We start from the raw sequence: 15,901 nt of genomic DNA on the forward strand, positions 1-15,901 counted from the left end.
AGAGAACCTTGATTAACAAAGGAAAACAAAGTCATGATAACTAGGGCTGGGAAAATGGCTCAGTATTTGTTGTTTAATGTGAGAACCAGAGTTCATCCCCATCACCTATGTAAAAGGCTGAGTATGTCACTGTGTGCTTGCAATCCCCAACAAGTCTAACCAAAGTAGTGAGCTCCTGGTTCATGGAGACCCTGTCTCAAAGACTACAGTGGAAAGCAATTAAGAAAGATGTATGCTGTGAACCTTTGGCTTCCAGGGGCATATTTACTGACACGTATGCACAGATAAATACATTAAAACCAACAGCAACATAAATCAGGGTGAACATCACAGCATTTATCTAACAGTACAAATCACTACTTGGCTTTGTGCAAAAAGAATTTTCCCTTACACTTTTATCTACTCTCTATTGATACTTTCATATCATTGTAGCCGTACATAAATTCCAACAAAGACCTCAAAGCATAAAATATTTACTATTGGGCCCTTTGCAAAAATAATTCTTCTTTAATAAATAAATGATAACATTGTTTCCTTTCAGTATTAATATGACTAACAGTTCTCAGTGCCACTAGCTTTTGGTAGATCAAATGATAGAGATAATTGGTTTTTCAAGGAAGTGATGATTAAATTGATGTAAGATCTTTGGTGTGAAAAAAATTCATGTTTTCAATGTAAGTTTAGGGTTATCTTATAGAAAATAAAATTTATTACAGAGTTTGGTCAAATTCATTGTAATGGAGGGATAAACTGTTTCTCCTATTGTAGTGTCAATTAAGCTAAGTGATGAGCCTTTTAATATCGAAGTTTATCAGATGTGCTGTACACCTGACCTCTTTGCACTGGGGAGACTGAGGCAGGAGGATCGAAGGTTTAAGGCTAGGTTGGCCATAAAGCAAGAACCTGTCTCAAAGAGGAAAAAAACAAAAAGTACAGATTTATTGCTCTTAAATTATTTACAGCCGAAAGAAGCAGTCTTTGAGTATTTTAGAAGTTAATTCCTTTAGCTGTTATCAAATCATGACTTAAGCACAGATACAGTATCAAAAGTTATTTACATACAAAACTAACAAATGAAGCAAATATTTGCTAAGCAACATATTTTCTAAAAATTCAGTGACTAAACTGATTAGAGAATGCATTTATATTTGCTCTATGTAATTAATTTTATATAAGAGAAAGCAAGGACACTGAATACTTGAAGTATGTATTTTACTTAGATATGTATTTAAAAATATTTCTCCTACAGCAAATATTCATGTTGACGCCCTGGTGCTAATAATATTCTTCTTATATTTTTCTTTGAAACATACAAGAAAGATTAACTTCTTGGTAACTCAGAAGGATGTTAAGTAGAAAGGTTAAAAATACCTCAGTTTGAGATGTTTAGTGTGTTAATTATTATATTCATCCTTCCAGAGATTTACTCTTTGAGAAATATTTCAGAAAATATCTTTTTCTGGTCATTCCTATTTCTTAAAATAATGTAAATATGATGAAAATTAATCACCAGAGATCCCTATTTTGCATTTTATACTACTTTGTTTTTTTTTATTTTTTTAATAATTTTTAGTTTTGATGTGATAATCACATAATTCCTTTCTTCCTTTTCCTTTCTTTGACTCATCACTTGTCTCTCCCTTGCTTTTTCAAGTTCATGGCCTCTTTTTCTTGGAGATGTATATATATTTCTAAATATGTAAATCCAGCCTGCTCAGTGTGTATAATGAAACCTATACCATTATGGACTCAGGACTGACCACTTGCTACTGGATAATTAATTGGTGTGTTCTTACCTGGGGAAGATCAGTTCTTCTGCTCTCAGTATTTCTCAGTTGCCTGTAGTTCTTTGTCTAGGGTTGAGGCCCTGCAGGCTTTTCCCATTCCATGTTAGGGTGTCTGCTGGTATTGTTCTTGTTCAGGTCATGTTTAGGCAGGCATGGTGATGTCATGAGTGCTGTCTCATGAGAATCAGTTGTTATTAAACTGTAGGAGAGAACTGCAAACAGCTCCACAAAGCACAGTGTGGGGAAGTTTAGATCTTCTAAGTTTACTTTACTCTTTATTGTTTTCCATTAGAGTACTTATATCCAGCAAATCTGAGGTTTTAAGAAGTAGTTTCTTCTAATTAATCAAGAGGGAGCTTTAAGTTTAACTTGGCATGTTAAAATATATTGATAATATTTCTTATTTCCTCTTTAGCACCAATCATATTTTAACATAAAGATGATTTAAATATTACAGAAATCCTTTGATGCACTGAATTTTGTCACAATGTTAAAAATGGTATGGATTTCTAAAGCTAGTGCCATACAGCGCAAAGGCAGGTAATGTACATTTTACCTTATAATTACATGTGTAATAAATTTATTTAACTTGCTTGTAATAGTAATATTACTATATGTATTACATAGTTATCATATTCTTCATTTTATAATATGTTAGTTTCATAATAGTCTTAATTTTATACTTTTTTTGCCAAGAAAACTGTTTTGATGCTTTAAAAAATTAATTAAAGAAAAATATTAAATTACATTTTGTATGTGTGTGAGAGAAACCTGCATGCTATGGCACACATGTGGTATTTAGAGGATACTTTTAAGGAACTGGTTTTCTCCTTCCACCATGTGGACCCTGAGAGTAGAACTAAGGTCTCGTAGCTTGGTGGCAAGTGACTTTAACCCCTCTGCCATGTCACTGACCCTTTTGGGGTAATTTTTCAAAAGTTAAATATAGGTTGACTTGCAAGCTCAAGTCTTACCAAATCCCAACATGGACAGAGAGGGGAATTGAGCTCCATATCTGTGGAGCTATTGACAGTTAGCTGCTGGGACAGAGACAGACAGTTTTCTTGGAAGATTGTAGCACCTGCTAAGTTGACCATGTGTTAGACAGCACAAATTGGTCTTAAAGTATTTTTGGGGTGTGTGTGTAAGTAGCATATCGAAACATAATAAAGGCAGTTTATAGCAAGCCTATGGACAACAGCAAATTAAATGGAGAGAAACCTAAAGCAACTGACCACTAAAATCAGGAATATGACAAGGTTGTCTATTCTGTTCTTATTTATTCAATATAGTACTTGAAGTTTTAGCTAGAGCAATAAGACAAGAGAAAGGAGATACAAATTGGAAAGGGAGAAGTCAAAGTATCATTATTTGCAGGTTATATGATAGTATACAAAAGCAACACCAAAAATTCTACCAAGGAACTCCTACAGCTCATAAATTCCTTCTGTGAAGGGGGTGGATGCAAGATTAACTCAAAAAGATCAGTAGCCGGTCTATATACGAATGATGAACAGGTTGAGAAAGAAATCAGAGAAACAGCATCCTTCGCAATAGTCATAAATAATATCAAGTATCTTGGAGTAGCTCTAACCAAGCAAATGAAAGATCTGTATGATAAAAACTTCAAGTCTTTGAAGAAGGAAATTGAAGGTATCAGACGATGGAAAGATCACTCATGTCCATGGATTGATTGGATTAGCATAGTAAAAATGGTCATCTTACCTAAAAGCAATCCACAGATTCAGTGCAATTCCCATCAAAATTCCAACACAATTCTTTACAGATCTTGAAAGACCAATACTCAACTTCATATGAAAAAACAAAAAACCCAGCATAGCTAAAACAGTCCTGTACAATAAAATAATTTCCAAGTGGTGTCACTATCCCTGATTTCAAGCTCTACTACAGAGCTATAGTAATTTAAACAAACAAACAAACAAACAAAACAACTCAAATGCATGGCATTGCCGTAAAGACAGACAGGTTGATCAATAGAATCAAATTGAAGCCCAGATACTGGATTTTTTTTTTTTTTAATAAAGAAGCCTGAAATACACATTTAAAGAAATGTGTTTATAGTGAGAGAGTGTATGTAGGTGCTTGTGGACACCAGAAGTGCTGCCCTCCCGGAGCTGGAGATAAAGGGGAGGACTTGGGTCCTCTGTACGAGCAGTACTCACTTTAACTGCTCTTATGCTATCTAAAAAAGGTAGTGATGTGATTATAGCATTTTTTCTGCTTCTTGGAGAATGGGTTCATTAATACTTTCATTTCCATAAGAGAGAAACAATAGACAGAATTATTAATATTTTTGTTAAGAGAGAAAATAGGGTGAAAAGATGATGGACAATTTGATTCACGATAAAGAACTAATATTAGGATTTTTTTATGTATGGCGCTGAGGGGTTAGGGATCAAGTAGAATCAAGAATGCAAGGCTGGCAAACAGGCTCATAAAAGCACTTGTCATGCAAGGCTGTAGACCTGAGTTTGATTCGGGAAACCTATGGTAAAATGGCACAGCCTACTCCTGAAAGTTGTTCTTGGACTTGTGCATGTACTCTGTAGCATACCTGTGTGTATAACACACATACACACACACACACACACACACACACACACACACACACACACACACACATAGAATAAAAGATTAAATGTTTTCTAACATTCTGTTTTAGAAAATTGGACAGTTGCTGCTGCTTTTGTCAGAGACATTGGTAAGGGTTTTTTTGTTGAGAAGAATAATTGCCTTTGGACTATCTTGAGTTTTAGTTGACTAAAAGTCCCAGGTGCAGCTGTCCCAGGTGCTTCTGAAGTGCAGGCCTATGATTAACATCAGGAGATTTAGGGTGGATGGAAGTTGAAGGTAGAGGACAATTAAGATCACCACAGATGATGAGATGATAATTCATGAGGAGCAGAGGGCTATGCCCCAACCTTGGAGAGACGCCAGCATTTAAGGTGTGGGCAAAGATAAAAGTTCCACAGAGAAGGCTGAGTGGATGGGGAAACTGAAGAACCTGCTCTTGGGAAGTAGTTGATGAAGAAAGAGTGGTTCAAAGACGTCAGATTTTGTAACCTTTGTGTTTCTTTCATTGTTTATCCTCGCTGGGTTGTGAGGTCGGAAGTATCTCTGTCATGCATTCCAGACATCAGCTATTTCCCTGATTAGAAATAAAAGGAGACCACTTCATTATATTTTCTTATACTTTCCAAGAAACTGTATACCACTGTGATGATGGAATAAATGCCAGCCTTTGTTATTGTGAACCCATAATTTGTAGAACTCTTATCAGTTGGATGGAACATTGTGCTTGATAACATCTTCATGAAATTTATTAAATTGAAATTGCTAAACATAACTGGGCACCGTGGCACACACCTCAGGAGACAGAGGCAGGTGGGTCCAGGGGTTCATGCCCAGGGCAGCCAGTGATACACAAGTTTTTTTTTCATCTTAAAAAAACCCCAAAACAACAACAACAACAAAATACTAAGCATTTATGTTTTGAATTTCAATTTCAAATTTATGTTACTAATTTTGATTTTTTAAAAGTTGTTATAAAAGGCAATGTTTGTGAATCTTGCTCAGTAAATAATACTGAGTCCCAGAGTATAAAATACCTTCTAAATGTTCATATGTCTTGATCTTGATTCATTTTTCCTGTTTTCTAAATCACATTAGTAGGTAATTTCATTATTATTGTGCTTTTTCCATATCTGTTTTATTTTTAAGAGCGGGACGATGTAGACCTGGAATTTGTTTCCGTCTGTTTAGTAGACTCCGATTTCAGAACATGCTGGAATTTCAGACTCCAGAACTCTTGAGAATGCCATTGCAGGTAGACTTACAGCCTCCTAAGACTTTGTGGGTGAGGGAACAGACGCCATTCAATTTCTACTGATTGAGCTTGAGAAAATCAGTTTGCAAAATAAAATCATAACTTAAATTTATAAAGTGGGATATATCCAGATAAAGATTTTTCTCTATACAAATCTTACTGAACCTTCAGATAATTAAAATTATTGGGGTACATTTAAATTATGGGGGCCATTCATAAGTGTGTGCATTCATGCATATGCATGCAAGTTTAATTGTAGCATTTAAGAGTCTCAGATTACTCCCCCAACCCCTGTGGCACCCAGTATCCTTCATAGCACTTAGTACAGTTATAATTAAATAGACAACTAAATAATGATGTACTAAAGTAGTTTAAGGTCTGTTTTTCATTCTCCTATAAACTCCAAAAGAGCAGGCACTATCCAGTCTTTCTGTGGATTCATAGTGCCTGTCTGTATAAAGCACCCAAATATTTGTTGAATGGAAAAAGATGAAAGAATGAAGTGAGCATAAAGGGAGAAATATTACTTACTATTTGGATAGTGACTCTTTAAGTGTTGTGGGTAAAATCTATAGGAGAAATGTTGCCAGAAGGCACATTGGTCATTTTGGTGTAAGTTGACTGGGGGTATCATGAGCACATTTCCCTGAAGGTGTTGTTCCTCTATGCCTTTGACTTTGAGACTTGGCTAGTCTGTTAATGGGACACATGGCTCTCATGGTTTTCTTAAAATACAAGTCAATGCTATAGTTATACTTTTTGTAAATGGTTTTTGCCGTTGTGGTTTACAGGAACTTTGTTTACATACCAAGCTGCTAGCCCCAGTTAATTGTACCATTGCTGACTTCCTTATGAAAGCCCCTGAACCACCTCCAGCTTTAATTGTAAGAAACGCTGTTCAGATGCTAAAGGTTGGTATTTTATTTATTCTACTTGTTTGTTTTTTCAACTTAGTAGTTAAGCTAAATGAGCATATGTTTTAATAATTTTATTCTTTAAAAATGGGTAGTTGTTCAGCACTTTGGTGCTCTTGTATTTTAAAATAGTAGATATAGCTCTTATATATGCATATATTTAATACAAATATATTTTTATGTGATATAACAAAAGAATATTTATACTTCATATTTAGTGAGTTTTTAATTTATGTCAAATTGTTTTGTGCTTTTCCTCCTTTTACCTAGACAATAGACGCAATGGATGCGTGGGAAGATCTGACTGAACTTGGGTATCATTTGGCTGATTTGCCAGTAGAACCACATCTTGGTAAAATGGTCCTGTGCGCTGTTGTTTTAAAGTGTCTGGATCCCATCCTTACCATTGCCTGCACACTAGCTTATCGCGACCCTTTTGTACTGCCTACCCAGGCCTCTCAGAAACGTGCAGCCATGCTTTGTAGGAAGCGCTTCACTGCGGGGACTTTCAGTGACCACATGGCACTTCTCAGAGCATTCCAGGTACTGTCACTTCCACTGATTGCTAAACATTCTGTGTTAAATACATTCTGGGGCAAGTGTAGCAGTTTAAAAAAATAGAATAAACTATAAACACTTTGTTAATTTTGTTTTACTTGGGAAGCCACATTTTATTTATTTTTATTTAATATTTATTTGTTTTTACTTGTAGGAATGTTTTTTTTTGCATGTATGTCTGTATATCATGTGCGTACCGGGTGTCTGTGTAGGTTAGAAGAGGGATTTGATTCCCTGAAGGTAGGGTTACAGGTGATTGTGAGCTACCATGCCAGTGCTTAGAACTGATCCTAGCTTCTACACAAAAGCAACAAGTGTTCTTAACTACAGAGCCATCTCTTTAGTCTCAGAAGTCACATTTTATCAAATAGAGCAAAAGTGGATGGGGAGAAGACAAAGAGGCCTCAACCATACACAAGGAAGTATAGGCAACTAAGGAGTACTGAGAGTGGGAGAAATACTCTTTCCCAAGGAAGAACATACCAGCTGGTTATTCAATACCAAATGATCATCCCTGAAGCATAATGTACGAGTAACATTATACAGATTGGGCAGGTTATATTTAAGAATATATATGTATATACCTATATGCATGTAACAATGAAGAAAGAGGCCATGAATTTGAAAGCAACCAAGAGAAGTATATGGGACTGATTAAGGGAAGAAAGGGACTAGAGAAATAATATAATTCTAATATCAAAGTCCTGGAGACATGCTTTGGGAAAAGAGAAGAGAATGTCTTGGTGATTCTGTGGTAGGAAGAATTGAGCTGGCTGGGATGGCTTAGTTAAAGGAGCCAGCTGTTGGTGAACAGTTAAAGGAACTAATTGTTGAGGAGAGATTGAGGAATGGAGGAGAAAAGAAATATTGATGCCTAGGCATAAATTGCAGTGCAAAACTGAAAGGCATTCTAGTCCAGGAGAACTTTATTTTTCTTCTATTTTTCTATATCTTTTTGGGCCAACTCCAGTACTTTAAGGTAAAGTTCAAAATTTTCATTACAGATTACATCATGATTTTCTCATCTTTTACAATCAATAGAGCCTTTAAAATTAAACAGAGCAAGAAAACAGTCTAACAAAGAAATACAAACAGTTCAGTATAACCTACAATAAAGCATACAGCAAAATCAATCAGTTTCCATGCAATGGCCAGCATGACCTGATTATTATTTCTTAAACGATACTCAGGAAAGTTTAATCATAAATTTCCCTGGACTAAAGCTATCGTGTTTCCATGATTGTCCTAGCAACATAGCTTGAACTAAATGTTCAACACAGAAAGGATTTGACTTACTTTCAGTCCCAAACCAACAGGTGTGCTATCCAAGCCTAAACTAACTGCTAAGGGGGCCTCTGTTGTAAAATATCTGTAAAGCATGACCTTCCAAGCCCACCTTCTTTGCTCTCAAAGCAGATTCTACAGAAACTTGATTTATTACATGAACAAGTTTTACTTTTCTACAGCTAACAATATCTAGCAGTTTCTGCTTGGCTGCTCACAATAGTCAGAGCCAAAACTCTTTCATTGTCTCCAGCCTTTGGCCAGATGCCTTCTTTCAACATTTTCTATTGGAAAAGTTTTCCATTGTATGTTTCATTAGGGCTGGACTCAAAGTGAGAAATAGAAAGGCAATTTTTAGGAGAAAAAACATATTTCAAAGTAGTTTTTAGGCAAAATTAGGCCAGGACCGCAGACAATATTTAAGGGCAGTGGTGATCATCAAGAGGTCTTTGAAACTTTGTCAAGCAAAGCCTCTACAACTTGTCCTTATGTCTCTGGCATTAAAAACAAAACAACAACAAATAGTTTTTTTTAATCTGATTGTTCCTCATAGTTTAACATGACCATTTATCTCTATTCTGTTCCCTCATTTTTACATAATTAGGCTGTATATAAGCAGGTATATAATTTGTATTAAATGCTTGAAAGTTGCTTATTGTTCAGTCATTACTTGGCCTAGAAATACTCTTAAACTTATTATTTAAAATGGTTGTGTGCTATGTAGAGGACATAGAACAAAGATTGAAAGAAAATTATCTTCAATTTAGTATTAATTGTGAAATTCTTTTTTTACAGTATTTTTTTCTTGTACACTTAAGGCACTGTGCCAATAATTTAATTTTATAAAGCAAAAACTAATAATTTAAAACCTTAAAAAATTATAGTGAGATATTGAGTAAAGAAAAAGATAGACACCTCTGATGAGAGAAATGAAGTGTACTTTAGAAATTCAAATATTGAGGGAAGAATGTATTACTTCTTTAAAAAGAAACATCTTTTTTAATTCTTAAAATTTCTTCACTATAGGCTATGCCTCTCTATATAATCTTACATTTCTCTTTGTTTATATGGAAAACACTCTTTTAGGCATCCAAGATTTTCATAACAGGTTATTTTTGGCAATTATAAGCTCTTTTATGGTCAGTATTGAATGATGGATTATTGAATTGGGATATTAGGTAGTAAATATTAGAGAAACAAGTAATAATCAGAAATCTAGAGTAGAATTTCTGTGTTATTCTTTTCCAGCTCTTTTGAAAGCAGAAGAGATTTCTCTTAGTTATGTTTCCAACCAGAATAACAGCGTTTTTCAAAGGACAGATTTTCATATTGTGTGTGTGACTTCTAGAACTCCCACTTTCCATTTCCAGTCAAACTGGGAGAGTTACATAGAGATTATTACTATATTAGGACTTTCAGGATTCCTAGACATAAAATATTTTAATGGAAAATACTACTGAAAAACCTCTCACTTGTGTGTAATAAAACTAGCTATCTATATACCAGCTCAAAGTTGAATCTATGAGGATAATTATTTTTACAGAATTGGTTATTTGAATCACTTGATATTTGTTCTCATTGAGATTTTGTAAACTGAATTAGCAAGATAGCAGTTGTCCATAAACTAAATGACAAGTCTAATGTGATAATAAAATTTTAGACTTTTGTAAAATTATCAGAATAATACTTTACTTTGAGTGATTGATATAATTGCATTACTTTGATGCCTCACTTCGTTGTGATTTATAAATATGTCTTGTTACATATTCTGAGTTGTTTTGCTTTGTTTTGTAGGCATGGCAGAAAGCACGGAGTGATGGGTGGGAGCGAGCCTTTTGTGAAAAGAATTTTCTTTCACAAGCTACAATGGAAATTATTATAGGCATGAGGACACAGTTGCTTGGTCAGCTGAGAGCATCAGGTAAGGTTTTTCTACATACAATACCTGCTTATTCTTCATGTTTCTAGATTTAAAGTTATACCAGTTCCTGTTCTTTTTATATCATACTATATGTCTGTTTTCATGAACTGATGTACACATTTTATCCTATGGACTTTTGCTTATTGACAAAACAAAATAATACTCTGGTAGTAATAGTAAACTATATAATCATGCTCTGTATACCCTTTTGATACTATTGGCAGTCAGCAATTTATATTTTTTGTTAAAGTTCAATTTAGACTTAATAAGTTGTTATATTTAATTTTTCCCTTTACCAATCAGAAGTTATTTAACTCTGAAATAGCAATTATAAGAATTTAATTTTAAAAAGAATTTAATTAGATTAATATGGCTGCTGTGTGTATGTGGAACACTGAAGTGATTGGTAATAACTTGATGGTATGTAATTTTTTGAGAGGATTCAATTGTTACTGTTTTTTTTTTAGGACTGCTTCTTTGAAGATGTGTTGTTTAAGTAATGTAGCTAACTGAAGTGATAGTCAATAGTATAAGAATCTGGATTTTTAGGTTGCTGAAGTATTAAGGGAAGAAGAGAATTGAGAATTTAGATCTGTTTTAAATATGGGAAAATATGAAGGCTTTTGGAAATTCAAGCATACAGTATGCATACTTGACTGTACTTTTACAGTTGATGTGTGAGAAAATGAAAACATTGATAAAAGTCAACAGAATGGTTTGGATCTCAAGCAGTGAGCTTGGAGAGAGTGTTTCTCATAGCAGCTGTCTTAGTTTGGTTTCTTTTGCTATAATAAAGATCATGATCAATGCAACCTGGAGAGGAAAGGGTTTATTTCAGCTCACAGTTGTTACGTCACCAAAGGAAGTCAGGGTAGGAAGTAAAGAGAATTCTGGAAGAATGTTGCTTGCTGACTTGCTCTTCATTGCTTCCTCATCCTGCTTCCTTGCACCATCCAGGAGTACCTGCCAGGGATGGCATTGCCCACGGTGGTCAGCACATCCATGTCAGGAAGATCCATCACAGACCTGGCTACAGGCCAGTCTGATGGGGGCGTTTCCTCAGTCTAGGGTTCCTCTTCGTAGGTAACTCTAGCTTTTGTCTTGTTGACAAAGAGCTAACCAACACAGCAACTGCTGAATGACTTGACTGGACAATGTGCAAATAGAGCCAGACGTAATAGCCGTACACTAACATCCCAAATGCTCAGGGTCTGTTGAGGTTACACAATGAGATCTTGTCCCAGGAAATAATTTAGTTAATGTAGCCTGAACAGATCTAAAACTTTTGTCTATTACTTTCATACTTCCTAGTTGCTACAGTGGAATGTATTAATCATGGAATTGGATATTGTTAAATTTATATGGCGTTACAATTTTTTTGTCAAATGTTCACAAAGTGTTAATCATGCATGGATATTGTTAAAGTTGATGGATTTACATTTTTGTTGGTCAAATGTTCACAAAGTGCCTTTTGCATAATAGAAAAGATTGGTGTGCTGTTTTGTCCATGTAGGTTTTGTTAGAGCACGAGGTGGTGGTGACATTCGAGATGTTAACACAAACTCCGAGAACTGGGCTGTTGTGAAAGCTGCGTTGGTAGCAGGCATGTATCCTAATTTAGTCCATGTGGACAGAGAGAATATAGTATTGACAGGGCCAAAGGAAAAAAAAGTACGGTTTCATCCCACTTCAGTTCTCAGTCAGCCTCAATATAAAAAGGTAAAACATTTTTAATACTCTTAGATCTTGTGGTGAATCAAATTTAGGAAGTTAAAGATAAACAAAAATACTCCAACTGCCTCTGCTTTAGCAAATTAATTTGCAAAATATGTGTAATAAAACATTGAATCTTAGAAATAGAAGAGGTAGTATAACATTGGGAAAGTGGTGTGAAGATCTATACAAAACAAAAGAACAATGGCTAGCTTTAATTTTTGAGTACTAATATACATTGTCTGTTTCATTAAAGGACTTAAAAGTACTACCAATAAATTAAGTAATTAACTGTCTTTTTACTGTCTTGGTAGATCCCTCCAGCCAATGGTCAGGCTGCAGCAATTCAGGCATTGCCCACGGATTGGCTTATTTATGATGAAATGACCAGAGCCCATAGAATTGCTAATATCAGATGTTGTTCAGCAGTGACACCTGTAACTGTACTGGTGTTCTGTGGCCCAGCGAGACTGGCAAGTAATGCTCTTCAGGAACCTTCATCCTTTAGAGGTAAATGTGGTGTGAAGATATAAAAATCTATTTGAAATAAACTAAACCAATAATATAAAAATACAAAAATTTGTCCTTTTTTATAACATGAGCGTACTAGAAAATACTGAGTTATACTTGACATATAGAGATAATTAGGAAATACAGAGGTATATATTTGATATAGTGAGACAGGAAATAGTAAGATATACCACTTTTCTTGAAATTTATTTTCAGTTAACAGGTTGTTGGTTTATTTATATTAATCTTACTGCTGGGGAAGATGTTTGTTTTCCACATGAGTTTAAGTGATAATATAAATAAAGATAAAAATGTAAAAGTAACTAATATTCTCATTTTTATGCAAATACTCTGTCTTTTTTTCTACTCACATTTTAAAATTATTTTCCTAGTGCTATTTCTTTTTATATTTTGAGGTTTTTGGTTATAGTAGGTTGCTGAATAATGATGGCCCATTTTTATTTATTATGTATGTTGGGGTGGAGTATGAGACTATGTTAAATGTGCAAGTGGTGGGGGACTGTCAGAAGAGGGCATTAGGTGTCTTAGTTACCCATGCTGCTTATTCCTTTGAGGCAGGCTCTCTCTGCGCTTGAGGCTTATGCTTTCTCAGCTAGGCTAGCAGCCAACAAGGCCTCATGATTCTGTTGTGGGCAGAACACCTGATTTGCTACTGTGTGTGCTGGGACCCTCACTCTGGTCATCACAACTGTGCACCAAGCATCTTAATCATAGAGCTCTCTCTCCAGCTCCTGCTACTGCTTATTTGAGATTGAAAAACTAGGGGTAGATTTCTTTTACTCATTTACTTATATAGATATTGCTATTTTTCTATAAAATGAATTCTATTTTAATTTCATAAATTATTATTATTTCATTTGATAATTAGCTGATAGGTTTCCATATGGGGTTTCCATAATGCTTGGTTGATTCTCTGCAGCCCTCATCTGCTCTCATCTCTCTGCCTCCTTCCTCTCGGTGTCCGTTTGACTCTGGGTTTCCCTTCCGTTTTGCTGTACTGTCTTCTCTACGCCCTTCTGCCTTAAAGCCTGATCTTCCTTTCCCCAGTCAGATAGGCTCTGTTTTAGGCTCCTGGTCTTTGTTCATATGTGCTGTCATTTAGAACCATATACTTAACAGAGGATAGGATCTGCAAAGTTAGAGCTAATATCTGAAGCTGGGTTTACCTTGCTTAACATAGTATTTTCCAGTTACACAGATATTTCTGAAAATTTCATGTTTCTTTATGATTGAACAATTTCCGATGTCTTTATGTGCCACATTTTCACGGATCTGTTGATGAACATCTAGGCTGATTCTACTTCCTTGCACTTGTAAAAAGAATAGTATAAACATATCTCTGCAGTAGGATGCAAGGAACTTTTGGGTATATGTATGTGGTTGGTATAGTGGGGCATATACCAGTTCTATATTAGCTTTTTGAGATGCCCATATACTGATTTCCACACTGGCCTCACTAAATGAGGTCTTCTGTGTCTGTCAGTCCTTGCCAGCATTTATTGTCCCTGTTTATTGTTTGTTTTATATTGTTTCTGTTTGATGGTAGCCTTTCCGACAAGGATGTAATAGACTTTCAGTGTAGGTTTAATTTGCATTGCTCTGATGGGTATATGTTGAACACTTTAAATTGTTAGTACTTGTTTATGTCGCTTCTGTTGAGAACGTTGTTCAGGTCATTGGCCAATATTTATTGGCAGGAGTTTGTGTTGAATTAAAGGTTTTTTGTTCCTTTGTCCACTCTACCTCCCAAATAATGAGAATGATACTTGTTACATTTATTAATGTGTTAAAGCGATTCTCATCTATTCTAACCCATGTATGCTAGTCTAGCTACTTTCCAGCCAAATGCCCTGTAGTCACCTCTTTATCCTCCTGGTGACTCCTCATGGCCCAGCAACCTTCTTCCTTGCATCTGTCTGTCCCTCTCTCTACCTGGGAGCCCCAGACTCGAACAGAAGTCCCACTTACTGTCTCCTCTACCTAGTCATAGGCTCTTCTTCTTCTTTACTAACGAATCACAGATAACTGGGGAGTCATTCTTACACAGCATGGAGACAGGAGATTCCTCAACAGCAATGACAATGCCAGAACCTGTTAGCATTTAGCTCTCTGCTGGTTCAGCAGTTAACAATCGGATACACAGGGACATACCTTAATATAGTGTGAGTGACGGCTGCCTCTACAAGTTGGGGCGGTGTTTATTTTCTGTAGTTATTTATTTTAGAAATTAATCCCTTCTGAAGGCTGCATACTAATTCTGATGATTGTTTTGCTGTGCAGAAGCTTTAATTTTATGTAATCACATTATTCCGTTGCTGAGGCTGTGCTCCTGTGCTCTAGTAATTCTGTTCATGAAATTGGCATATGTTTTGAAGTGTTTCCCCTGTGATTTTCTTTTAACATTCCAAGTGTTTTTTTGTTTTAAATTAAATTCTTTGATCTACTTTAAGTTGATTTTTGTGCAGAGTGAAAGATGCATATATAATTTCATTCTGCAAGTTGATATCGAGTTTGCAAGCACTATTTGTTGCAAAGGCTTTCTTTTTTCCCATGGCTTTTGTTGCTCTTACCTTTGTCAAAAATTAGGTGCCCATAGCTGTTTGGGTTTATCTCTGGGTCAGCTGTTACATGCCATCGATTGCCTTTACATGCTGGCTCTATCACTATGAGCCCATAGTCTAGTTTGAGGTTGAGTAATGGTTTTTTTAATATTTTTAAAATTTTTATTAATTTATTCATATTACATCTCAATGGTTATCCCATCCCTTGTATCCTCCATTTCTCCCTCTCTCCCATTTTCCCCTTACTCCCCTCCCCTATGACTGTTCCTGAGGGGGACCTCCTCCCCCTGTATATGCTCATAGGGTATCAAGTCTCTTCTTGGTAGCCTGCTATCCTTCCTCTGAGTGCCACCAGGCCTCCCCATCCAGGGGTTGAGTAATGTTGAGATCTTCAGTTAGATTCTTTCTGCTTAAAGCTGCTTTTGAATCCATGTTTGTGTGTGTGTGTGTGTGTGTGTGTGTGTTTCCATATGAATTTTAGGATTTTTTTTTTTTAGTTCTGTGAAGAATGTCCTTGAAATTTTGACAGAGATTGCATTGAATCTATAGATTGCTTTGAATAGTATAGACATATACACAATATTAGTCCTGTCAACCTAACATGGCTTTATAGCTTTAAACTTACTAGCCTTTTTCTATCACACTTTAAATTGGTTTGATTACTGCATAGTCAGATTAGTTAATCTTATACTATTTACTTTCAGAGATGAGAAAATGTAATTCTTGTATTGCTGTGACAACTATTTGTTTTCTGTAATTTGACTTTCTGGGATTTTTGTTTTGTT

At 35.4% G+C, this 15,901-nt stretch overlaps 1 protein-coding gene across 1 annotated transcript in view; it reads left to right on the forward strand.

Moving 5' to 3' along the window:
* Ythdc2 (YTH N6-methyladenosine RNA binding protein C2) overlaps nt 1–15,901 on the forward strand; it is a 63,215-nt gene that overhangs the window by 29,087 nt on the left and 18,227 nt on the right. The window contains exons 17-23 of the mRNA XM_051163923.1: nt 2,245–2,327; nt 5,529–5,634; nt 6,426–6,545; nt 6,819–7,091; nt 10,185–10,311; nt 11,825–12,030; nt 12,339–12,534. Of these exons, the coding sequence (XP_051019880.1) occupies nt 2,245–2,327; nt 5,529–5,634; nt 6,426–6,545; nt 6,819–7,091; nt 10,185–10,311; nt 11,825–12,030; nt 12,339–12,534 (1,111 nt within the window). The remainder of the gene's footprint in view (nt 1–2,244; nt 2,328–5,528; nt 5,635–6,425; nt 6,546–6,818; nt 7,092–10,184; nt 10,312–11,824; nt 12,031–12,338; nt 12,535–15,901) is intronic.

The sequence above is a fragment of the Acomys russatus genome, chromosome 20, assembly GCF_903995435.1.
Source record: "Acomys russatus chromosome 20, mAcoRus1.1, whole genome shotgun sequence".
Taxonomy (NCBI): domain Eukaryota; kingdom Metazoa; phylum Chordata; class Mammalia; order Rodentia; family Muridae; genus Acomys; species Acomys russatus.